Below are 24567 nucleotides of genomic sequence, written 5' to 3' on the forward strand. Positions count from 1 at the left end.
TGCCGGCGTTCTCGTTCAACCCGGCTATGAACATCAATACGATAGCAGTCCACGCTATTCTGCAAGCACTGAATCTAGTAAATCTGAGATCATTGCACATGACAATGATGTGGCCACGAAATCGTCCTTAACTGACGCCAAGCATCCTACAACCATCGACTCATTACTTCCAGAAAATGAGCCTACTGATACTACTGGTAAATATTCCAAAGAACAAGAATAAAATTCGACATCTTCAAATAATAATGCACCGCTTATCTTGAAAGTCGTGTAACAGCTTATACGAGTTCCAGTGAAACGCGAACGTAAATTAACGTATCGATATTAATGCGATATCAATGTAAACTGTTTAATTACAGATAAGAGTCTGGAGATATGTCAGGAGGTGACAAAAGACTTATTATCCATTCGCCTGCCTGATGATTCGTTTAAATACTTAAAATATTTCAACACCGAAGATGCGTTGAAACGTATCAAGCATGTCCCATTCTCAACTGACGACATGTCTTCACCCATCGATTACTCGTTACTTCCAGAAAACGAATTTCCAGAAAGCGAGCGTACTGATACTACTGGTAAATATTCCAAAAAACAATAATAAAATTTGTGACATTTTCAAATAATAACCTAATGCACCGTTTATCTTGAACGTCATGTAACTTCAGCTTATACATGTTCCAATGAAACGCGAACGTAAATCAGCGTATCGATATTAATGCGAATTCAATGTAAACTGTTTAATTACAGATAAGCGTCTGGCGTTCTGTCGGAGCATGAATGATGTCTTCACAGCCACCATTCATCAAGGCCTGGAGCGCCTCAATAATTTGTCATCAGTATATCAAACTTTGAAATCCAGGAATATGATAAAAACGAATATAACCATACTTATTTAAAATGCAAAAAACATACATTTATTTTTGTTATTTTTTAACAGTGTTTGGTATATTCCTTCGCTGAATAAAGTACGTAAGACTATCGAAATTAAGAAGAAAACATAAGCATATATTCTCCCTCCTTTGTCCGCTTAGTAGACGAACTTTTGTATACGATTTTCTAAATAAGAAATAAAATATTTTATTTCAATATTATATAAATCTATGTGTATGCATGTACTAATTCCGTAAACGTAAATATTTTAATAAGATCATGTTCTTTTCGTTACATTTTTAACACACGCCATAAACCTTATCATATATCATAAAACTCTAAATAAAAAACTATTTAGACACTGAAATTTATACATAATATATATAGTAATATCTTAATAATTTTACACTGTTGGAAAATTATAGTTTTGTTAAAAAAAGATTCTTGTTAAAATTTTTGTGTAAAATAATCAACACATACATGGGTAGATTTGACATATGCCTGCTACGTTAATTGAACTTAACAAATTTAAAATGTAAAATTGTTAAAATAATTTAAAAAATATATTAAAGTAACACAACTTGAACGTATTTATTAAATGTGTTAAAATTTACAGAAAAAGAACGTTGATTTTACTCTATAACAGAAATGGGAATAAAAATTTACAGAAAGAGTAGTGTTGATTTTATCTTACTTCAACATAAAAGTTAATATGTTAATTGTACACATAATTATAGCCTCAAATTACGATCAGAATTACATTTCCTTTTTGTTGAAATATTTTAACATATGTATCGGTTTAAAACATCCATATTATGTTAAATTAACACAAAAAATTTGACCAATCAGAACAAAGTTTACTAAACTTGAGATCAATTTTCTCCATTCTGATTAGGCGCGTTCAGCAGACCAAACCGCTCAGTAGCAGTCGAACGTGATTGGCTCTTACTTTTAGAACCAACCAATCAACGCAGCGTGTTGATAAGACCAACTCAACACTTGTGTCTGCTGAACACGGCCATTGATTAAATTTCAATCCAAACTCAATCCCAATCCGTAGTCTGATACGGGCTAAGAAAGGGTTACAATCCATGAAAATTTAATTTGAGTTAACTAGGGATTTTTGTTCGTGCCAACTGGTGCCAACCCTATCCCCTCTCTTTTTTATGGAAATTGTCTTGTAACCTAAAATTACTAATGAGATGTCAACAAAAGAAACATAATAATTAATAGGCCTCTGGCCTCCGATGTAGAGTTCCCCAGGTTTCCCTCGCTTTACTACTCTACAGCAAGTGCGTGTTTTTCTACAGAGACACGTGTGTTTCGGTCAGTTCCATTCGATGAGATCCACACGCGTGGATCACTCTGGAGTGCTACTATTTATTAGAAGAAGAAGCGGTTAGACATAACCATGAATTCGGCGAAGAGTAACGGCGAGACTGGCAACGTGCTGGAGGAACTCGGTGTACCAGGACAGGAATGTTTGAGAGACGCTTTAACAAGTTGTACGGATCCACTGAAAGCCATCGAGGGATTTCAGGTAAAAATTCGGAGGAGACGGTGGAGGCATCGTTCACCAAGCGCAGTACCATAAGTTAAAGTTAGTTTATATTAGATTTGCAGCATTTTACATGGCAACGATATTTTATTTCAGCTGGAAAACGGTATATTACTACCGTCGTTGCGGCCTATGCTACCTCTGCTCGATCTGCACGGAATCAGAAGGTTGGACTTTCACGCCTCCGTTCTCGAGGAGTTACGGGACAGGCTGACCAAGCAGATCGATGAGATTGGCGTGGAGAGGGCGGACAAAGGCACCGCCGTGGACAAGAGACTGAAGGAATTGCTGGCAAGAGGCTTTCCCGGCGTCAGAATCCCTGCCTTGCAACCTGTTATTATGAGTATCTTGAGGAATACTCCACACATCGAGGATAAATACTTGCGTGTGTTGATTAGAGAGAAAGAATTGTACAGTAATGCCGATACGGAAGTAAAGCGTCAGATATGGAAGGATAATCAAAGTCTTTTTGGCGACGAAGTCTCCCCATTGTTCAGCCATTATATCATTGAGAAAGAACATACTCTCTTTGACCATCAGAACCTGAACAATCCATTTTTTATGCCATCTCCTAAGGTACGTTACAATTTAAATTTGCAAATCACGTTGTACAACTCTCTCACTTTGCACAGGTGAGGAGACAGGGGGACTATGTGCAGAAATTAGCCCATATGATTGGGCACAGTGTGAAATTGTATGACATGGTACTGCAATTTCTAAGGACTTTGTTTTTACGCACAAAGAATATCCATTATTGCACTCTGAGAGCAGAACTGTTAATGGCTTTACACGATTTAGAGGTAAACGTGTCCAACATATTTGCATATATTATTATTGATTACTTTTCTAGATTTTATTATTAGTGAAGCATAATGATATATGCCTTGAGCTACATTGCTTTGATCTATTGAATGTGTTATTTTATTGCCAGGTGCAAGATATCATTTCTGTAGATCCATGTCATAAATTCACGTGGTGTCTGGACGCCTGTATCAGAGAAAAGAATGTGGATGTTAAGAGATCTCGCGAGTTGCAAGGCTTTCTGGACAGTATTAAGGTACAAAATTGAATCAAGATTGCGTCTTATAACTTTATTTGGAAAGCGATATGATCTATAGTTTTTATAGAGAGGACAGGAGCAAGTATTGGGGGATCTAAGTATGATTTTGTGTGATCCCTATGCAGTAAACTTTCTCGCTAGTAGTGCAATCAAAATAGCGCTTCATTTGATAAACAGTGAGGCGTTGCCCAGAGAAAATGCAGTGCTTGTACTGTTGTTGCGAATGCTCGCGTTAGGACTGTCCGCTTGGCAGATGATCGATTCGCAAGACTTTAAGGAGCCAAAACTAGACAGTCAAGTTGTCACAAAGTTCCTGCCAGCACTTATGTCACTCATGGTAAATATGAAATAATGAAAATATCTGTACAGAGAAATAATTTAATTTTGTGATATAGAAACATGGACACACATACAAGTAATATGGTCATTCCTTAGGTTGATGATCAAATAAGGCAGCTCAACTGTAAACTTCCACCCGATGAGAGGGAAAGTGCAATTGCAATTATAGAACATTCCGGGCCACCTCCCGATGCGTGCCAAGCGTACGCTCAGCTTTCTGGAGTGGCGGCAGTTCTGTCTATGTACTATGCATTACACGTTGGTGGTGGCGGCGGAGGTGGAAGGGGCAGGGGTGATGCCAGAGGTTTGATGAGGGTACTTGCGACATTACCGAATTGTCAAGCGCAACGGGCTTTTGAAGATCCATTTCTACACACGCTGGTAACATATCTAACATAATATATTCGATGTATCTTGAAATTATTATTAAATATCATCGTTGTCTATCATAATTGCATCAAGTTCCAAATTACAAGCTTTCATATTGACAAAGTTGCTTTTTAATTGCAGGTTTCGTTGTTAATATCGAACATGGCTGACGAATTCTCAAATGAGTCTTTCTGTACAGTAATCTTTGACGAATTCTTCCTGGCTGGTTTAGGTAGGGACAACGTTACACGACATCTGCTAAAATTACTTTGGTACATACATCATAAATTGCCGTCCACGCGATTACATTCGTTACTGAAAGCCTTGCAACCGACAAGTCAGGTAATACTTCACAATATCCAGAAAAGTCCGTCAGTACGTTCCGCGCGCATTAGATGTGATAACTTACAATTAGTTATGAAGATATTTTGGTTTCATTATATATGTATAAGATTAATACATATATAATATATACGTATTTAAATTTGCAGCACAACGAAGCAGTCCACACTCTTTACGAGTCTCTACGTGACAAAGTCGGCAGTCATTCCACAGAGGACCAATTAGCAGCGACAGCTCAAATGGACCCGTTACTTGATTGTCCTTCCTCCGTGTTTACTGGAATGCCACCATCGACATCGAGCACGTGCTCACTTTAATATCTAATTCAAGAACAGTGAGTGGAAAGAAAAGGTTTGAGCTTCCTCAACTTATAATATATAAGAAAGAGTGATCACTGTGTGTGATGTGTGCTATCATTGTATATCCTAATTTAATATTGTGTTGTCAGAATTTTTTTACTCTTTTTTCAAAATCTCCAGCCTCCGACTATATAAAATTTATTATCCTACACAGATAAGATTATTGTTTATCCATTTATTCGATAGGAATGATAATGCAGTAATGTCACGCGTCTCTCGAAAAAATCGTCCGAGTTATCAGAAATTTATTCCGAGCTTAAATTGGAATATTTTTTAGGCAATTTCAATCTAAATAATAGATTGTATTGTTTCGTTTATTAAAAGAATTCTTAAAATTATTTGTCTATTTCTTCAACTGATCTTTCACAATATTTGACTTTGATTCACGTGCTTATTGGAACTTGTATATTTAATAAACCTCCAAAATAGGGCGAAAAAAGAAGAGTGTAGAAATACATTAAATTCTTAAATTTGAAATTTGGTAGATCTGTTAGCTATTAAATGATATTAAAACTACCGAACAAATTAAAAACACTTAACAATTTAAAAACGGACAATATAATGAGAAACGTTAAAAATAAAAATGAAGAAAATTACTAAACAAAGTTTCAAGACTTCGGAGTTTCGACAATGGTTTCGATTTGGACGAAAAAAAAGTCTCGGATTAAAATTCGTGCAATTGTTTAAAATACATCAGCGTTGGCCGCCACGTTCGAGCTAACGCACGCGCGGAAGCGAAACGGACATTAACCTCCGCTGATCCCAGCTGATCGCGACGACGCGCGTGAAGGCCGAAAAACTATTTTGTAATGTTTTAAAGCGCTTTTAACTGAAAATTTTGTCACGTATTACCGTCCTCGCGTTCATCCCACGGACGAATAATACTATGACGATGTCAGCTACAAGGAGACAAATGTCTGAGAAACAGAGGCTGAAGAAGATGAGGTAAGTCCGCTTATTCGCTTTAGTCGAAAAAGAAAAAAACAGATCTCGCGAATCTCCCTTCTCACCTGAATTGAATTTCGCTTTAAGCAAGGCGCAGCTGCAGCTGGCCGTGATAAAAAAGCAGCAGTGCGACGCGAAAGCTCTCGCGATAGTTGTGCAGCTTCTGGAACCGCACGTGGATCCCGACTGGTTCCTTCCGAATGTAAGTGCGCTAGCAAATCTAGGTTTTCTTCGTATTTTGGCAGTTTAGACGTTCAACAATAATATCGTAGTGATTTATTAATGACTTATTGCTCTTACAGCTGGGACTCATAAGCAAGAGCCACATGGAAGACGTGATAGAGGAGAGAGCGATAGTAAAGCTGTGCAGTTACGTTCTCTGTTCGAACCAACTGACTGTCGTTATCCGACAGAAGTATCACATATCGACGCGTAATAATAAAGTGTACGACGTCAGCAAACGGAAGAACTTTTGCAGCTCGTTGTGCTACAGGGCGGCCAATTATCTTCTGGAGCAGATGCTTGAGAGTCCACTGTGGATGAGAGATAAAGAGGATATACCGGTCTTTCAGATTCTGCCTCTGAGTTCTAAATCTACACAGTGCAGGGACGAGATCGACGTTGCTGCTAAAGAGATTTTTTTATAGCTACTTTTTAGCAATAAAAGTTATATACATAAAAAATGTGATTACAAAGTGGTTATAAAATTGTGCAAGACATTTAAATAATCTAGACAGAATATACAATAATTAATTATATTTTCAAACAATATTTTACGTGAAGTTAAATATAGAGATAATAATATTAAGGCATAATAAAATTAGATAAATTTTAATATTTATGAAACTATTTCAGTTTTTTATTATTTATCGTCCTATTTAGATGCGCCTACATTGTTTGTAATGTCCATTATAAGTCTGTCTAAATAATTGGAATCTAATTTGTACGTTGTGAGACTCATAGACGTGTACATTGAGGCTTGCTTAGATCGGAGCAACAATTGTAGTTGTGTATCAATCAAGCTCAACCTGGAATTATATATACACTTTTAATATAAGTTTTTTAAAATCAATTTCATATTAATTTTTAATTAAACATTGCATATAAACTTACATTTTAATGACTACAAGTCCCACGAGTGTCCATTCGGCGTTTTTGAAGACAATATTTGCAGCAGATAAATTAAAAGTGGTAATCAAAATCTTGATTAATGAGTACCTCTCATTATTATAAGTATATTGTGCCAGTGAAGAAATATTCCCGTTGGTCGTTAAAGCGCGCATCAAATCTGGTAATCTGTAATTAACAATGCGCGAACATGATAGCCATCATCGAATTTTAAATAACTTTTTCAACATTTGAGGTCCATTGCTTTGGAAAAAAAAATAGAGATTATTACATTTTATGAAGGTTGTCCAAGAAAATTCGGCGACGAAGTGCATTAGGCGTGTGACTGCCTGTTAATGGTAATACAGGCTCATCGTTATCATTACTTTCCGATTCTTTGGCGCTACCCTCAGGTGGTGGAATTGTCATTCGTCCTTCGTAAAACGCACGTACCTGTACACATACTACAAATAGTTAATACATCCTGTTTCTGATTAAATTGAGATTAATATTTTAACGCACCTTTAATTCCATTTTCTTTCCATCCTCTTGGAGCACAGAGAAGTGAGGTAAAGGTTTGAGCTTTTTCTCTCTCGTTTCGTTTCTCTCTAAATCGACACGATCCTCCTTTTCATCCTGCACTTGCAGCTTGTCTAACTTTTTACACAACTTCTGGTACCTGTCGTACTGCGTAAGTTTCTCTAACAACTGATTCTTCTCATCCGCCTCGCCGATTAGAAGGCAAAGCGTATCTTTTGTAATCCATTCTCTAACGCTCTGTTCAACATGCATCGCGAGATTTTGACAAATATTGTTTTGTACTTCTGCATTGTCAGCTTTTTTCGGCTTGTACTTTTTACATTTATTAGTTTTCTTTGCTTCTCCTATTTTTTTATGTTCACTGCACGCAGATGCAGAAGAGATTACAGTATTATTACTACTACACATTTTGTCCGATTGAGATTGTATCATTTTTCCATTATTAGGGCTATTATTTATTTCATCTAACTGAGACTGTAATCTTTTTTTATTTTCATCGTTCTTGTCACTCATTTCGACTGATTGAAGCTGCAACCTTTCACTAGTGTCATTTTGATCATTACCTATTTCATCGAATTGAGGCTGCAACGCTTCATCATTATCACATATATTTACATTGATATTTTTACTTTCTGTATCCTTATTGTGTTTATGCAAGTGTAGAATATTCTCAGATTGGCCAGCGACTTCTATTTCCAAATTCTCCAGGTTATCTACTTGCTGGATATTGTTATCGTAGTTACTTCCACGATTTGCAAATTCTTCCGAATCACAGTCTTCACTTTCTTGATTGCGTAGCTCCCATGAATGCGTCTCGCGATTAGAGTTGGACAAATATGGAATCTAATTAACAATTACAAATTACAATTATATTAATGCAATTAATAATTACATTCTATAATTGTTAATTTTTGTAAACAATTAAATGAAATAATTGTGAAAAGTAATTGTGTACAAATTACAATTACGTAATTGTTAAATGTTAATTGATTAAATGTAATTGTAATTATAATTAGGATAAAAGTGATTAAGAGTACCTACATGTCGTCTGAAGGTACATGTAGTTAATACCTTGACGTAGACAGTGATTGAGCTAACTTTACTGTCATGGAAACTCTACCAATGTTTAATGAGTTGTAGGAAGATTATTTTGTTGTTTGATTACGTTTGAGAATCAAAGATAAGTTAGCAATCAACATTATAATTTTTTATTTCTAGATTTTAAGAGCGTGTCATTATATTTCAATAATAAAAAACTAAGTGTTTCATTAATGAAGAACTTCTTACATTTTATATTATTATTTAAAAAATAATCTCTCTCTTGTTTATAAAATAATATACAATGCATTTCTTTCTTTGTATAATCTATCGAGGAGTTTTTTGAAAATTATATGTCGACTAAAAATATCAAATGCTTCGGAGACTAAAAATACACCATATCGCTACTTTGGAAGAAAATCAGTACAACTCAAAAGGCATCAGTTTAGAGAACGTCTTTCAAAAATTTAATCAAATATCACTGATTTTCAAAAAATCACATCAATAATCTCTTTTACCCAGTTAATACAATGACAATGTAATTACAGTGTAATTATAGTTATGAGTAATTACAATTACAAATTATTGTAACTACATTGTCATTGTAATTACATTGTAATTGTATTCCTAAATTAAATTAAAACTTTCCGACAGTTACCTCGTTCAATGAATGGGAGTTGCAGATCTCTCCTTTCTCAGGGCTCGATACATTGCACGCCGCATCTTTTTCCGTCTGCTTGGTCGCGTTATGTTCCATAGATCCTTTGCTGTCGTCATTATTGTCAGCATCTGCATTTTGCGACAGTTTAATTCCAGCAACGTCGATCTCGTCCCCGCACTGCGTAGATTTAGAACTCAGAGGCAGAATCTGAAAGACCGGTATGTCCTCTTTCTCTCTCATCCACAATGGACTCTCAAGCATCTGCTCCAGAAGATAATTGGCCGCCCCGTAGCACGACGAGCTGCAAAAGTTCTTCCGCTTGCTGACGTCGTACACTTTATTCTTGCTCGTCGATATGTGATACTTCTGTCGGATAATGACAGTCAGTTGGTTCGAACAGAGAACGTAACCGCACAGCTTTACTATCGCTCTCTCCTCTATCACGTCTTCCATGTGGCTCTTGCTTATGAGTCCCAGCTGTAAGAGCAATAAGTCATTAATAAATAACTACGATATTATCGTTGAACGTCTAAACTGCCAAAATACGAAGACAACTAGAGTTGCTAGAGCACTTACATTCTGAAGGAGCCAGTCGGGATCCACGTGCGGTTCCAGAAGCTGCACAACTATCGCGAGAGCTTTCGCGTCGCATTGCTTCTTTTTTATCACGGCCAGCTGCAGCTGCGCTTTGCTTAAAGCGAAATTCAATTCAGGTGAGAAGGGAAATTCGCGAGATCTGTTTTTTTCTTTTTCGACTAAGCAAATAAGCGGACTTACCTCATCTTCTTCGTCCTCTGTTTCTCCGACATTTGTCTCCTTGTAGCTGACATCGTCATAGTATTATTCGTCCGTGGGATGAACGCGAGGTCGGTAATACGTGATAAAAAAAATTCACAGTTAAAAGCGCTTTAAAACATTAAAAAATAGCTTTTTTGCCTTCACTCGTCGCGATCAGCTCATCAGCTGGGATCAGCGGAAGTTAATGTCTGTTCGCCTCCGCGCGTGCGTCAACTCGAACATGGTGGCCAACGCAGGTGATGTATGTCAAAGAATTGTGCGAATTTTAATCCGAGACTTTTTTTCGTCCAAATCGAAACCATTTTCGAAACTCCGAAGTCTTGAAACTTCGTTTAGTAATTTTCTTCATTTTTATTCTTACGTTTCTCATTATTGTCCGTTTTTAAAGAGTGTTTTTAATTTGTTCGGTAGTTTTAATTAAATTTAATAGTTAACATATCTAGATTGAAAAATTGCCGAAATTATTAAAATAATATTCTGCCGAGAAATAGAGGTCTTCTTCTTCCTAGTGTTGAATTGTGATAAATTGAAGTCGTAATACCAAATTCCAAATTTAAGAAGAATTTAATGTATTTCTATACACTTTTCTTTTTTCTCCCTATTTTGGAGGTTTATTAAATACATATGTGCCGGAAGTATTAGTAATTAGTTCCCGGGCGCCTCCTGAAACGCAGAGCTGGAACTCTTGGGGTTTTAGTGGGTAGGCTGCGCGTGTCCCTCGGGGCACGCGTGGAATCCCACACTCTCCTCGTCCTCTTCCCGGAGGGCGTGGGGGTCTTCCCCCTCTAACACCCCGAGGGAGCTGCCGGGCCACATACCGGATTTCGATCCGGGAACCCAGCAGTTGAAGATTTCCCCAAGTGAAAAAAAAGGTTTATTAAATATATAAGTTCCAATAAGCACGTAAATCAAAGTCAAATATTGCGAAAGTTCAGTTGAAGAAATAGACAAATAATTTTAATTAGGACTTAATAGAATTCTTTTAATAAATGAAACAATACAATCTATTATTTAGATTAAGAAAAAAATATTCCAATTTAAGCTCGGAATAAATTTCTGATAATTCGAACGATTTTTTCGAGAGACGCGTGACATTACTGCATTATCATTCCTATCGAATAAATGGATAAACAATAATCTTATCTGTGTATGATGATAAATTTTATGTAGTCAGAGGCTGAAGATTTTGAAAGGAGTAAAAAAAATACTGACACGCACTTAAAAGATTGCCAGAATATATTTCCTGTGCTTTTCCTTCTAACGGCGACACGCCGCGTTTGCCATTAGCTACGCTACAATATTGTTCGACTCATACTCTCTCTCGCATTCATAAATATGAAAACACACGCACGCGCTGCTAATCACGAAATGAGGAATATTTATCTGTACACCATCGACCGCAAGATTCTTTAGATATATATCTTTAGATATATATATTTATTTCTTTAGATATATATTCGCTCCCGCGCATATCTTTGTTCGTTATTCGGCCTTAAAGGTAAGTATTGTCGTATTTACTTTTTAATTTTCTTTCCGTAATATGATAAAGAGTTCTTCCGGAATTTTTCGGAGTTTTTCGTGAAAATTCCGCAAATGTTACAATTTGCGACACAAGCAAAGATGTTTTATTAATATTTTTATTATTATTAAGAAGAATAATCGTATAAATTTCTAAAAATAGAATTATCTAAACGGCACATTCAAAAAACGTTTAAAAGACGCTCTAAAAGTTATCCTAAAAATTTATAATATCTTTACGGTATTTTTTAGACATTTTAATTTATCCTAGATTACATGCGATCAACATTCTTATCAAAAATAAATGTATCAAAAACTCTTGATAAAAAAATTCGTTTTCCGAAAATTTTCCGAGTTTTTCTTAAATTTCACATAGACAAAGATTACTTTACAAACGTCGAATTTGTTTCCTCCTAATCAAAATTCAGGCAATCTCAGAATCGTATCTTATTTTATATTTAACTGAGTATTTAAGATACTCAAGTATCTCTTTAGATATATATTGAATATATAAAAGGATAGAGAAATAAATTCGACAATTTTAAAGCTAATTCCTAATTTATGCAAGTACCTCCGCTAACTTTTCGTATTGGAAACAAATAGAGTCGACGCATAAAACGCACACACGTTTAAAAAAAACACTAATAAGGAGGAGAAAGTTTCTTGCATCTTGCATCGGGAAGCTTAGAGTCACTGTTGATTATTGCGAATTGATTGCCACGATAGTTGCGCTGACAGATTCCCGCGCAAATATCGCGCAGCGACGATTCCCAAGTTGTGCAAAGGGACGTGAAATCGTGTTGTCGCCGATTTTGCAAAATTTAGAAAGAACGGAAATGCAACGAATTCTTACAGCGATTAAGCCGTTTATTCGCGTACGGACGTATTATTCGAATCGCGAAGCGTGCGTCCTGTCTTGCTTAACTGTCTTTACTTAGCTATCCCTTTGTAGATCACAGTTTCGATCGTAATACGCAAGGTATTCCAATAGAAGTCGATTAGAGAGCAATTTTTCAACTATTTCTACAAAATGAAAAGTCGGGAAATCTTGAGAGAAATATTCGTATCAATAATCTCTTTATCGTATATTTTACAAAAAGATACGAAACAACTTCCAAAGGTAGCAACATTTGGAAGGTAAAATAGAACACTTTCCGCCTTAATAAACTTTCTTTCAACTGCTCCTCAAACTACTTATTAAATAGTACTTTCGGACTTATTGTACGACAAAATCCTACTGTGGATTGTTTAAGGCACGCTTGCTGAACAATTGATACGTCACCACGTAGGGATAAAGAAGATGATTAAAACTAATACTTCAAAATATTGTACAATTAATATTTAATAACAAGAAGTAAAACACACATTATATTAAAAGTGTATTTATAGATACAAATTAATGTTCAATTTGTATAAATGAATCTATATTGATCTATTTATTTTACATTGATCAGACTAATACCGCAAAAGGGCATTTTTTAGAATTTTTTTCTGCTTACAATTAAAAAGTTAAAAAAATACATCTAACTCCGACATTTCTTTTTAAGCGACAGTTTAATATCTTTTTTAAGGATCTCGAGTATTGCTTGCTTTTTTCGACGTTATCATAATTTGAGGCATAATGTAGAAAGAAAAAATTAATTTTTAGATGTATCCATATTTTCTGAACATTATATATATAATATATATAATTTACGTCTAAATACACTTTTTTTAATTTAATTTGTGTCTTATTCATTACGAAATATTAATCAGATAGTAATATATTATAATATTAGTTTATGGTCACGTTTTCTTGCTTTTTTTCTCTACGTGTGTCGATCTGATATATCGCGGGACATTTTAGTTTTGATTGATATTGAGCATGTATATTATATACATATATATATATATATATATGTATATGTATATATATATAATATCGCTTTCGATTTGAGCTATTCTTAACGACTAACGTAAACCCGATGCCGGCAACATGTCGTCCCGGCATTATCCTCTCACATTAGCGCATTATCCTTTGCGTAAAGGACAATGCACAACGCAAGTGCTACGAGATTAACCCTTTGGCTGCGAAGGGCGCGATACGCCAATGTATAAAATTGTGATATCTATGACAGCGGAGGGAGAGAAAACGGATCGGCAGATTACCGCGAGGACCCCAGGATCTAAAAATCAAGGGTGACTTAAAATTTAGAGCTTAACGCTAGGCCCGTATTCTCGTCATACGTTTAGAATGATATGTATAATCTCATTTTTATATTTATCTTGTTCATATAAGGTGAAACAGGATTAAATGGCCGCTTATGGATGCCAAACGCGTACGATGACAATACGGCCCTCCGAAGAAGCAGAAATTCAATGGTCGACAAATCTCGAGGGATTTGAGAATTGATAGATCTGCTCTTTCTTATAATAATAAAGTATCGACACATTTTATGTGTCTTCTCGAAGGAATGCAGTGTCGCTAAATATATATATACTTGACAACTGATCTCCTTAGGATATACGACAGCTCGTTTTTTTCAAATAATGTTCAAGCTTCGATATATCATGCATGAGAGATACCTCGTATATATAAACGTAGCGACACATAACTTCAACATCGTTTTTTCCACCATTATTTCGTAATAAACACTGCTATACAAAAAGTCTTCTAAATCACATTATTATTATTAATCATTCAGCGGCGCCCAGATTCAGCATCGTATACAAAATTAATATTTTTTGGCAGCATCAGTTGTAATAAGAAAAAAAAGAAATGTATAGTTATAATATTATTCATTCATATTTTGAGAGTCTTCTTTTATTTCGTATTCTATTTTTTGTACTCAATAGTCATATTAATTAATATTAATTAATATTAATTAATCATTATTTACATGATTTTTTTGTTATACGAGCCTGTTTATGTTATACGATTTAAGAAGAGAAAAAATAATTTAGATGCACAATAAAGTTGAAATTTAATAGATTAAAATTTAGTTTGAGAAATGAGTGTAGAAGAAAGAATTTTGTTACACGAGTGCGAATATACTCGGGCGTCACTTCCTACTGTCCCGCTGTTTGAGAGTAAAATCCTCTTGAAGTTCAGCCCCTTGAAACTAATGAACCGCAACACGGACGTCCTATAGTCCGTGTTTGCGCAAAATGTCATTTCCTTTCTATTTGCTTTTCTTTTCTCTTTCCTCTATTGTCATGGTCTCGGAAAGCTGTCGTGTGATTGAGCACCACTGCAATTATAGTTAACTCTCAAATCCCCGATAAAAGATACCTCCCAACATCGATTGTACGCTCGTGATGCTTAACGAACGTTTATTAAATGTACTGGCCATACATCGAACGCGAATAGAGGATATTATTGGGAGAAATTGATATAAACTATATACGAAACATCCTACGTATACAATTTAGTTTGATATTTTCTGAAAAGATATTCTCCCTGAAGCTATGATCTTATTTGAGACTCCAATAGAATAGTAGTTAAAAGTAGAATATATCGGGACAATTGATCTATTTTTGAACGCCATACTCTTGTCTACGAACTCGGTGTCTTTCCTCGATTTACGACAGTTCTTTCTTTCCAAAATCAATTATTAGTTTCTGTTTCAAGGGACTAAATTCGATCGAGGGATCTCCCGCATTGCTGGTCGCGTCGATAATATGTCTTTCACACTTTTCCCTCGCGAGTTCCTCTAAGGATACCGGGGGTCCGTCAAATGCCGCGTCGACGCGGGATACTGCAGATTGTGGTAGGATCTGCTGCGTCTATAATCGCGTGGTAACTGATTCGAGTGGTGATACGCGGCGTATGATCCTGGGCAAGGAGCACTGGCCGTTCGCGGATCGTTGCCGTCCTCGCCCGACGCTCGCGGTTGCGTCACGGCGCCGGGATAATCCGGCGGCGGATGTTGGGGTTCGCCTACCGCGGATTGGAACTGCGACGTGCCGTATAGGACGCCGATGGATCGCCTCCACATGTCGTGGCGGCTGCTAATCTGATTCGGCTGCTGCTGGTCCTGCTGCTCCAGTGGCTGCTGGCGCCTTCTGCTCTGCGAGGAGCCGCTCTCGGTCGAGTTGCTGTCCTCGCTGGTACCCAAGCCGGGATCCCTCTCCTCGAACGCCGCCATATTCATTGCGAGATTGTCCTGAAGCGGCTTGATGTCGCCTGGACCGTAATAGACTAGATGAGGAAGCGGGATCACGTAAGGCGGCTGTTGCTTCTGCTGCTGTTGTTGCTGCTGCAACTGCAGTTGCAGCTTGCTCGCCTGCAGCTCCTTCTCCTGCGTGCTGTTCTTTGTGTTCTCCACTTCACCGGGCTCGCTCACACCGCCGCCGCAGGACCCAGGCCCGAAGAGGGACAGCAACACCGGCAGCAGGAACATACCGTGCATGGCGCCGATGAAGATCACCAGGAAGACCATTTTGAAAAATACCAGGAAGATATAGGTGCCGGCCAACAGGAGAGCCATCAGGCCGAGTATCGTCGAGGCGGCGCCCTGAACGATCGGCAGACCCAAGCTGTAAAGGCTGTCTTTGACCCGATCCTCCGCCCGCTGTCGCTTCGAGCTCATGTAAGCGTAGCAGATATGCGCGGTGAAATCGACGCTGAAGCCGATGCACATGATCAGATTGATCATGGAGATGCTGTCGAGATTGACGTCCCACAGGGCCATGTAGCCGGCCACTCCCAGCTCGATCGACACGATGCAGAAGGCGACCCACAGGCAGCAGAAGATGTTCGGAATGAAGATGAAGCTGATGAGCATCATCACGAGCGCGCCGAATATCATGCACTGAATGCTGGTCGGCTTTACCAGATCGAACTGGTCGAAGTACACGAAGTACGGATGGTAGACGGTCGCGTTTAACGGCGACGCCGCGCATATTCCGCGCAGCTCCTTCACCATGTCCTTCTCCTGATTGGTGCCGCTCACGTTCACCGGCTGTATCACGAACCGACTCGCCACGATCTTCTCGCCCGTGCTGTCAAACTTGATGTCCAGGGAGAACTCGGGATTGCTCGAGAGAAAGTGCTTCAGATTCTTGATGAAGCTGTGCTCGTCCGCGATGCTCACGTTTAGGAAGTCGTTGCTCGCCGAGTCGACGAAGCTGCGGAGCCAGCTCTGGGTGTAGACTGAATCGCTGCTGATGTACTTGGTTGCTTCGAGGCTTCTCGTCAGGTTCTCCATCTGCTCCTGGATTATCGGATCACTGTAGTTGTATTCTCCGGACACCACCACCTACAGAAATAACGAAAGAAATTGAAATGTATTCTTTAAGAGTAATTTTTTAAAATATTAAACTGAAAATCGCGACGAACGAATATTCCGCAAGAAAAAACTGAATCACTTTCGGTCAAGATTCCTTTAAATGATCATCTGTTATTTTTCTCTCCTTTCCCTTTCTACAGTTCACGAAAGTCGCAAACGTAACGTAACGTTAAATGTCGCGGATAATGTACACCGTTGGTCGGGCGGCTTTTCGGGAATTCCTGCGGTATCTCCCGTGAAAGTAATTTCGAGAAAGCGTCGTGGTCCGGCTTCCTCTCCAGCGCCAGCGGCGCGAAGTCGCAGCGTCACGTTTTGTCATGATTATGCAATTTGTCCGATCTCCGACACGTTGACGCACGAACGCATTTCGACGTGAACGCGTTTCGCGAGCGGATCCAATTACGTCGTACGTCGGTTATTAAGAGTTCACCGTGACAGTAGTTTCTCGAGTGACGTTTCCGCGCAGTCATCGGAACTTGACGGCTCGTGACATCGGGACGTTATTAATATCGCGAGGAAGCGCGATAGCGCGAGACCATCTTCGTGAAACGTACAACTTTCACTACAATGTATCGGACTAGAAGGTCCCCAGTGAAATTCTCAGTCTACGATCACATCTCTCTCGCTGTATTTGTAATTTTACTTCGTCGGAGAGAGAGAGAGAGAGAGAGCTCAACGCCGCGCAAAGAAGCGCGCTCAAGACGCATTGAAATCGCCTCCGAAAGCCGCGTTATGAAATATTCAATTATCTAATTGAAAGTCGCAGAAGCTGCAAGAAACTTTTTTGCAAGAAATTAATGCACCTGTCGGATTTTACTTTTTATAAATATCGCGCAACTTTTTAAAAATACGTGACTTTAAGACGGACGATTTGTATCAGAACTCAGGATAAAATTCTACTTATATAATTTTATGTGCCGTGTGTAAAGTCATAAAAAGCTCATAAATAAAATATGTACAGCATACAAAATAAAATTATCAGGTTTCCTGAAATCTGACGTAAAATTATAGGTCTTTTAAAATGGATTTATACACCCAGATTGACGATATTTAATTAATTCGTATTTGTGGAAATAAAATAAAGATAACAGATACATTAATGAATATTTTGCATTCGATAAAATAATGATTAAAAAAAAAATACATTTAATATCATTCTAAACGTAAATAAAATCTCGAAACTATTTAATTATATCGTGGCAGTAAAATAAAAATAACTTCCATGTTTCGTGTAACCATTTTGTAAGAAATGTCGAAACGTCGGAAATAAAACAGAGAAAGGAATCTTTCCGGATGTGTGCGCGAGTCTAAATGATCGGCGTGAAATTATTTGGCATCACGTGATTCGGGTAAACAAGTAGGGATTTATACGGGGATCTCTCCGATTTAGCCGGGTCTTTCTCGTCGATCGGTTCGAAGAAGCGTGATGTAACGGACATTGCTTTTCTTGAGGTTCACGCTAGCCAGCCGGAGAAAGTTGTTTGCACGATATCGAGGGAAGCACGTGACATAATTGCGCGTACCGGATTATGCGTGGCAGTTCCAAGCGTAACGCACTCCGTTCTTCCGAACGTTTCTTTTTTTTTTCTTGCGCCGCTTATGAGGAAACATTCCGCCGGCGAGTTCGCGTGCATGGAAACCGGAACTCTCTAAATTCTAAATATTGACCGACGCGGCTCTCGAAGCGTCAAGAAACAAGGGTGGGATCCGCGCGGTCATAGAAACGGATTATTTTGCATAGTCAATAAAGTGGTGGCAAAAAAATGTTATTGATCAACAATCGAGGTGTTGAATTGGAAATTGAGATTTTTTGAGTGTCGCGTGTCGCGTAACAGTTACATCAGTGTTTACTTTTTGTCGCAGCTTTTTCCTGGTATTTGTGCAGTTTTTCTGATATTCAGATAAAATTTGTGGGAGTAATAAAACGATAAATATTGCACACGAAATAAAAAATTTGGGAAACTTGTATCCCGATTACATTACGAGTAACTTTGCAAATATCTACCTGTATCCTGTAAGAGTACTCTTTGAAGTACAAGTCCTCGCGGTCGTAAAAGGCAATCGAGTAGGAATCTTCCTTGGAAAGCTTGCGCCGCTCCAGGCCCTCCTTAAGGGTCGTAAGTCCGTAAAGAGCGCCGAGAAGGTAGCATAAGAAAATGATGATGACAATGGCTTTCACAGGGCGATAATTTAACGCGGCCGCCAAGTAATCGCGGAACCAAGTCATGCATCCGTGCTCGGGATTGTCGATCGGATTGTGAGGGTCGTCGGGATCAATTCCGCCGGAACACAACGCTCTGTACAGCCACGATCGATGAGCTGAAATATGTCATATGTCGTTTAGGATAATAATTTCATAATAAACTTGAAAATTTCATAATAATTCCTTTTTATTATAATAAACTTCCGTTTAATATAATAATTTCATATTAAACTTAATAGAAAAGACGTTGCTTGTCGTGATGGTAATTCTCGGTTCTAAGATATTTCATTGCATAGATGTTATAATCCGCGATATCGAAGCAACATCGGTCTTTTCTTTTTCGGCACATTGCAGTCATCGGCCTGACAATGTTTGGAAAAATAAAATATGGAGAAAGCAAACTCTTTCCTTTACATAATGCCGTATGACCTAACGAATTAACGGTTTCCAAACGTAACGCGTGTCTGTCTGTATTGACGTAACATCGATACGTCACGCGGACGTAACGAGATTTCGAACGGTGGTATTCTGCATAACAACGATCGACTTATATAGTGAGAGAAAACAACGACGTAATTATAAATTTACAAGGAACTGACAATTCCTGAGTAATTAATCAGAACTAGTATTTAATAAATCGAGAATTACCGTAAATTTAGGTTTTATAAGAAGATCGAAATGCAATGACGTGAAAGAGACAAAAACTTACAATATTCCTACAATAGTAAAACAATTGTAATACTTACTGGATTTGGATAGCGGTTCCACTTTGCAGCAGATAACGCTGTGCAAATTTCTTTGTTCGCAATAACCGCTGATCGCGACGCATCCGCTGAAGAACGTTAAGTGAAACAGGAAAGTGAAGATCACTGCGAAACCTGTCATTCAATGCATATATTAATATTAATTAATTATATATAAATATTAATAATTTAAGAAATATATGATTAATATGAATTCCATCAATATGCATATCAAAAAGTCGTAGTAAACTTTCAATAACTATCTCTTTTTTTAATCGTCAGAGTTTTCGAATACTTCGCTTGTATATAATTTGTTTTATTCGGATACCTGAGTAAATGCAGAAGATTTGGACCGAAGGAAACGGCGACAAGATGCCGATAAAGAAAGATATCATGTCCGTCAGGGACGTGATGGTGATGGAAACGGCAGCCTCGCTCAATGTCGCCGCCATCCTTTCCGGAACTGGTTTGGAGATGCTCGTCCTTCTCCAGGCCGCTAACATGACGAAAGTATCGTCGATCCCTATTCCTGTAATCGAAAAGCACGATTTACACAATTGTAATTTCTCGCAAAGCGACAAAACGATGCTGAAAAAAAAGTAAACTCTAAACTTATTTACATTTTCGAAGAATATCTTTAGTTTCCTTTTTCTTCCATTTTTTCAGCTGTGCGAATTTTTTCAGCGCACAAATTTTTTTCCATTATTATTATTCAGTTTATAATCTTAAGAAAGTTCAAACTATTTTAGTTTCTACATTCAGGATGGAATCGTGAATATTTAACCGTGAATATTTTCCGAGAAAAATATTGTTTAAAGCAATAATACGTTTTCTAAATACACTCAATCCTTCCTTGAAAATTTATCATCGCCCATTCTTCGGTTAGTTGTCACGTCTGTTTTCAAGTGTCACGTCCAATTTCTCAGAGAGCATGAACAGTAATAGAAAATGTGTTTTTCGCGGTAAATCAAGACCGCGCGACAATGCATTCCGCATTCGTATTGGAATCTTCAAAACAATACGTAATTGTTCGTGACTAATGAAGACGTTATCATATGACGTTTCTTCTCTCGAGTGTTTAATTTAGTTCTATTTTATTCTATTTAAAATCTTTTACGAAATAAAATTACAATTATATTGTAATTAATTATTGTTTTTTAATTATCTACTAGCTAAGTACAATTTTTAAATTTTATTATAGAGAGAGAGAGGTAAATCAATCGACTTTCAAAAATTCGCAAATTTTCTTCGTTCTCTTTTGCTCGATTTAATTAGTCGAATTAAATCGGACGACACGGGAAACTGTCGATTCTTTATTAACGCTACGTGTTTTCGGATGAAACTCGAGCGAATAACGGTCGTTTTGAGAATTGCGGTCGGTCGATTGGATCGAATAAAGCTGTTATTATTGGTAAAGACTGACTTCGCTCGGCGTCGAACGCAGGCGAGCGCGACGTCGAAAGGGAAAAAGCGACTTCCGCTTTTCACATAAATCACAGTTCGTTTATTTCGCTTGTATGCACCAGACGAGCTAACATGCTTATCGTCGAGAACACGTGTTTCTACAGACGCGACGAGGAGATTACGGCATCGCATTGCAAAAAATTGCGAAGCTCAGATCGTTATTTTCGTTGCTCAACTTAAATGCGAAGTATCAATTTAAATATCGATTGTGACAAATCGATTGTGAGGGGATTGGTAATTGGTACCCAGGTAGAACACGAAAGTCACAATAAAGTCAAACGACGTCAAAATAATGGTAAAACGACAAAAAAATAATTTTACCCGCGTAATTTTGACATCATCTTGACTTTATTATGACCCTGTTCTACCTGAGTAATAAAAACGAGGGAATTATGTATATAAACTATAAAGTATTTCGAAATTATAAAAAAATATCTGACGAATTCGGAATAATTTTATTTTGATGAAATAAAGATATTATGCGATCAAAATTTCTTCTATTAACTATTAAAAGTAACGTATTATTAATTAATAATGAAAGGACTTTGCACTAAATTTGTAAAATATATTACAATCGATGTATCTATATATTAAAATGCGAAACCTCGCGCATTTACGCTAATTGTTTCATATTGAAGGATGAGCTCGGAATTATAGAGATATACATATGTATAAAAACGGTAACGGTTTCGCAGCTCACCTATCATGAGGAACGGCGCGGCGAGATTGAGGCCGATGAAGTCGACCCCCAGGTAGATGCACAATCCGAAAGCGGCGACTGTTGCCATCGCGGCCGAGAGGTTGCCCAGAAGACCGAGCCAAGGTTTGCTGCGCACCCAGTCGGTCATCATGCACGTCACGACCGAGAACAGGCTCATTATGATGAACGTGCTGGCGAAATACGGCACGACCGTCTTCGTGTTGGCCTCCAGCTCCAGCTCGAGGGTCCTCGAGGCGAATCTCGCGGTGCTAATGTGCTTAAACACACCTCCGTCCTCGGCTTTGCCGACGACTTCCAGAAAAGCCTCCTCCCAAGCGGCGCCGCTGATTCGGCAAATTGAAAACAGATCAAATTATATCAAAGAATATATCTACCGAAAACTATGTGAAACATTAGATATAAGAAAATTTTGGCCGACGGAAAAACACGATAGACTTTATTGGATCTTGGTTTTTGTTTCTTCTCTCAAGTTTAGCTTTTTAAATGCTTCCCGAGTACAAAATAATTTGACCCACGGTCAAAATGTATCCGAAACAAATATGGCTAGAAGACTATCAATATACATATATGCTTTACCGTCTTCAACAATAACAATGGGCAATATAATATGGTCACGGGTGAATCACAGACACTTATTATTTGCACGGACGCCGCTGATAGCAATAGATGATTCAATTGGTCATGTCCGACCGACGACCATGTGGCGAATTAATGAGATACTACTTCCACGAGCACAGCTGATTATCAAGCAGAAAAATTTGACTTGTAGCTCTTATAACAATGCATTCTGCAGTTCTATGCGACGCGACGTAACAAAATGAAATATACAAAACTTGGACCGCCGTTTACACATTTTTTAAATTAATACTGTTAAATATTAAAGAATGAAATTTAAACCAATACCTTGAGTTAAAAATATTTTGTTAACATGTGTGTCCAGTATTAAGTATTTTAATTCCATTGGTTTAGTTGAATTAACATTGTTTTAGTTAAAAACGACATATTGAGTACGAGCAGTGGCGACCTATGAAAGTGATAAAAATGACTGAAATTAAGTGTAATTTTAACAGTACGAATTTAACAGTAAATATTTAAATTTGTGACATATAATTAGATATTTTTGCCAAAAATCGAAATCTGGAAAATGGAAATTTGCTACTGGTATTTATTAACGTGACAATATTCCGCAAGTCCTGCAGTATTTGTACGCGTAAAGCGTATATTTTTCATGGACTTTGCACACTCCCGAGTCGGTAAACAACGGTCGACATTACTCTGCCGTCGTGTATGATTGAAATAACTGGACCAATTCCATCGAGCGAATACCGACGTGTTTGCGAGCGTGATCGGTAAGACTTACATTGCGTCCTGCCGTGGACTGCCGGCGGTGATGAAGTAGGCGAGCTGCACCGAAGGCGTCGATTCGATGGTGGAATCATCATTGACGACGCTTCCGCCGAATTTCAGCGCGAGCACAAGAGCCTCCCCGGTGTTGACCGGATTGAACACCCACGGAAACGTCAGATTTACGTCCCGCCTTTCCACGTCCCTGAAAAAAGTTTGAGGCTCGATTTAAAACGCGAATTAATCAGTTTGTTTTAAAACACGCCATTTTACTCCTTTGCGTATTCGGAATCACTTATTTATTCATTTCGTTAATGCGTTTCGCATACTTCATTATCACACGTAGATCTAAAATGTCGTTGGCGAAGCAATCGTCGAGCCATCGCGCACAAATTTGCTCGTAGGTGAACACCTCGTCCTCGTACTTGGCCGTGACGTTCCTGATTAACCAGTCGAGCTGTTGTAGCTCCTGCCAAATCGCGCTCTTCAGCATATTATGCCCGCCATCCTTGGGAATCACAATTACTCGACCGAATCGGCCTGCAACAAGCAACGGATTCAATCGATCACTAACCAGGAAATAAAACCATTCTTCCGGTAATAGCAAAACACATTGGCTTCTGTATTGCCTTCCTATAAGCGCGGCGAGGTAAAAAGTTAGTAGAAAGTCTAATTATGAAAATATTTCATAATGGAAATCAAGAAAGTTAAAAGATTTTTTTTTTTAAGTTAAACCTTATTTTAAGAAATAACGACACACTTGAGATTCGCTTTTTAAGATCGATGTTGAAAGTTGTGATTGCTCCAGGCATTGAAAAAAAATAATAAAAAGCGAGAGAGACTTAGATATACAGTTTTTCTGTATAGAAGAATTTTATAGGCGTGTCAGGAATATATCTTATCTATGCCGACTCTCGACTGGAAGGATTACAGGCTCGCTGGATTCCTCGCGGGCGAAGAAATCGCGTGAACGGCAGGCAGGATCGAGACGGAGACTCTCACCTGGTCGTGTGATACGGCTGACATCGAATTGGTGGCTGTAATTGACTTTGAAGTACTGCTCGACTATCGCTCGCTCGGTCTTGCTGGGGCCGTTGATGGGCGAGAAGAGGTATTCCGGGTCGATTTCGTAGTGTATCCTCTGGTAGCCGGTGAAACATATGCACGCCAGCAATATCGGCACGATTACGAAGTAGCCGGGGTGTCGACCGACAACGAGGCCAACCTTGTAAAACGCGCGGTTCAAGAAGTCGTCGACGCACGTCAAGTGCCACATCTGAAAGCGAAAGTACAATAAAACCGTTAATCATTATTCCAT

General features: G+C 38.1%; 4 protein-coding genes across 4 annotated transcripts; 2 read left to right on the top strand and 2 right to left on the bottom strand.

Annotated features, from left to right (window-relative positions):
- The first annotated feature begins 2056 nt into the window (after positions 1–2056).
- On the top strand, positions 2057–5233 carry LOC112459552 (negative elongation factor B). Its single transcript, XM_025023723.1, has 8 exons — positions 2057–2410; positions 2525–3004; positions 3061–3228; positions 3360–3485; positions 3556–3825; positions 3924–4208; positions 4338–4538; positions 4688–5233. Exons 1-8 carry the CDS (start codon positions 2282–2284, stop codon positions 4853–4855), a joined length of 1827 nt encoding a protein of 608 aa, XP_024879491.1. The 5' UTR covers positions 2057–2281; the 3' UTR covers positions 4856–5233.
- A 99-nt stretch (positions 5234–5332) lies between these two features.
- LOC112459553 (putative RNA polymerase II subunit B1 CTD phosphatase RPAP2 homolog) lies at positions 5333–6634 on the top strand. Its single transcript, XM_025023724.1, has 3 exons — positions 5333–5842; positions 5930–6044; positions 6145–6634. Exons 1-3 carry the CDS (start codon positions 5784–5786, stop codon positions 6487–6489), a joined length of 519 nt encoding a protein of 172 aa, XP_024879492.1. The 5' UTR covers positions 5333–5783; the 3' UTR covers positions 6490–6634.
- Positions 6635–6671: 37 nt separating this feature from the next.
- On the bottom strand, positions 6672–10157 carry LOC112459551 (putative RNA polymerase II subunit B1 CTD phosphatase RPAP2). The gene is made up of 7 exons (XM_025023722.1): positions 9966–10157; positions 9765–9879; positions 9186–9665; positions 7472–8332; positions 7242–7402; positions 6956–7138; positions 6672–6870 (listed from the first exon to the last, which is right to left on the bottom strand). Exons 1-7 carry the CDS (start codon positions 10022–10024, stop codon positions 6717–6719), a joined length of 2013 nt encoding a protein of 670 aa, XP_024879490.1. The 5' UTR covers positions 10025–10157; the 3' UTR covers positions 6672–6716.
- Positions 10158–14327: 4170 nt separating this feature from the next.
- On the bottom strand, positions 14328–24552 carry LOC112459550 (patched domain-containing protein 3). The gene is made up of 8 exons (XM_025023721.1): positions 24252–24552; positions 23579–23789; positions 23266–23454; positions 21885–22228; positions 20049–20249; positions 19724–19855; positions 18780–19093; positions 14328–16744 (listed from the first exon to the last, which is right to left on the bottom strand). Exons 1-8 carry the CDS (start codon positions 24523–24525, stop codon positions 15197–15199), a joined length of 3213 nt encoding a protein of 1070 aa, XP_024879489.1. The 5' UTR covers positions 24526–24552; the 3' UTR covers positions 14328–15196.
- Positions 24553–24567: the final 15 nt, after the last annotated feature.

This window comes from Temnothorax curvispinosus, unplaced genomic scaffold (genome assembly GCF_003070985.1).
Source record: "Temnothorax curvispinosus isolate PA1 unplaced genomic scaffold, ASM307098v1 QBEX01009904.1, whole genome shotgun sequence".
NCBI lineage: Eukaryota > Metazoa > Arthropoda > Insecta > Hymenoptera > Formicidae > Temnothorax > Temnothorax curvispinosus.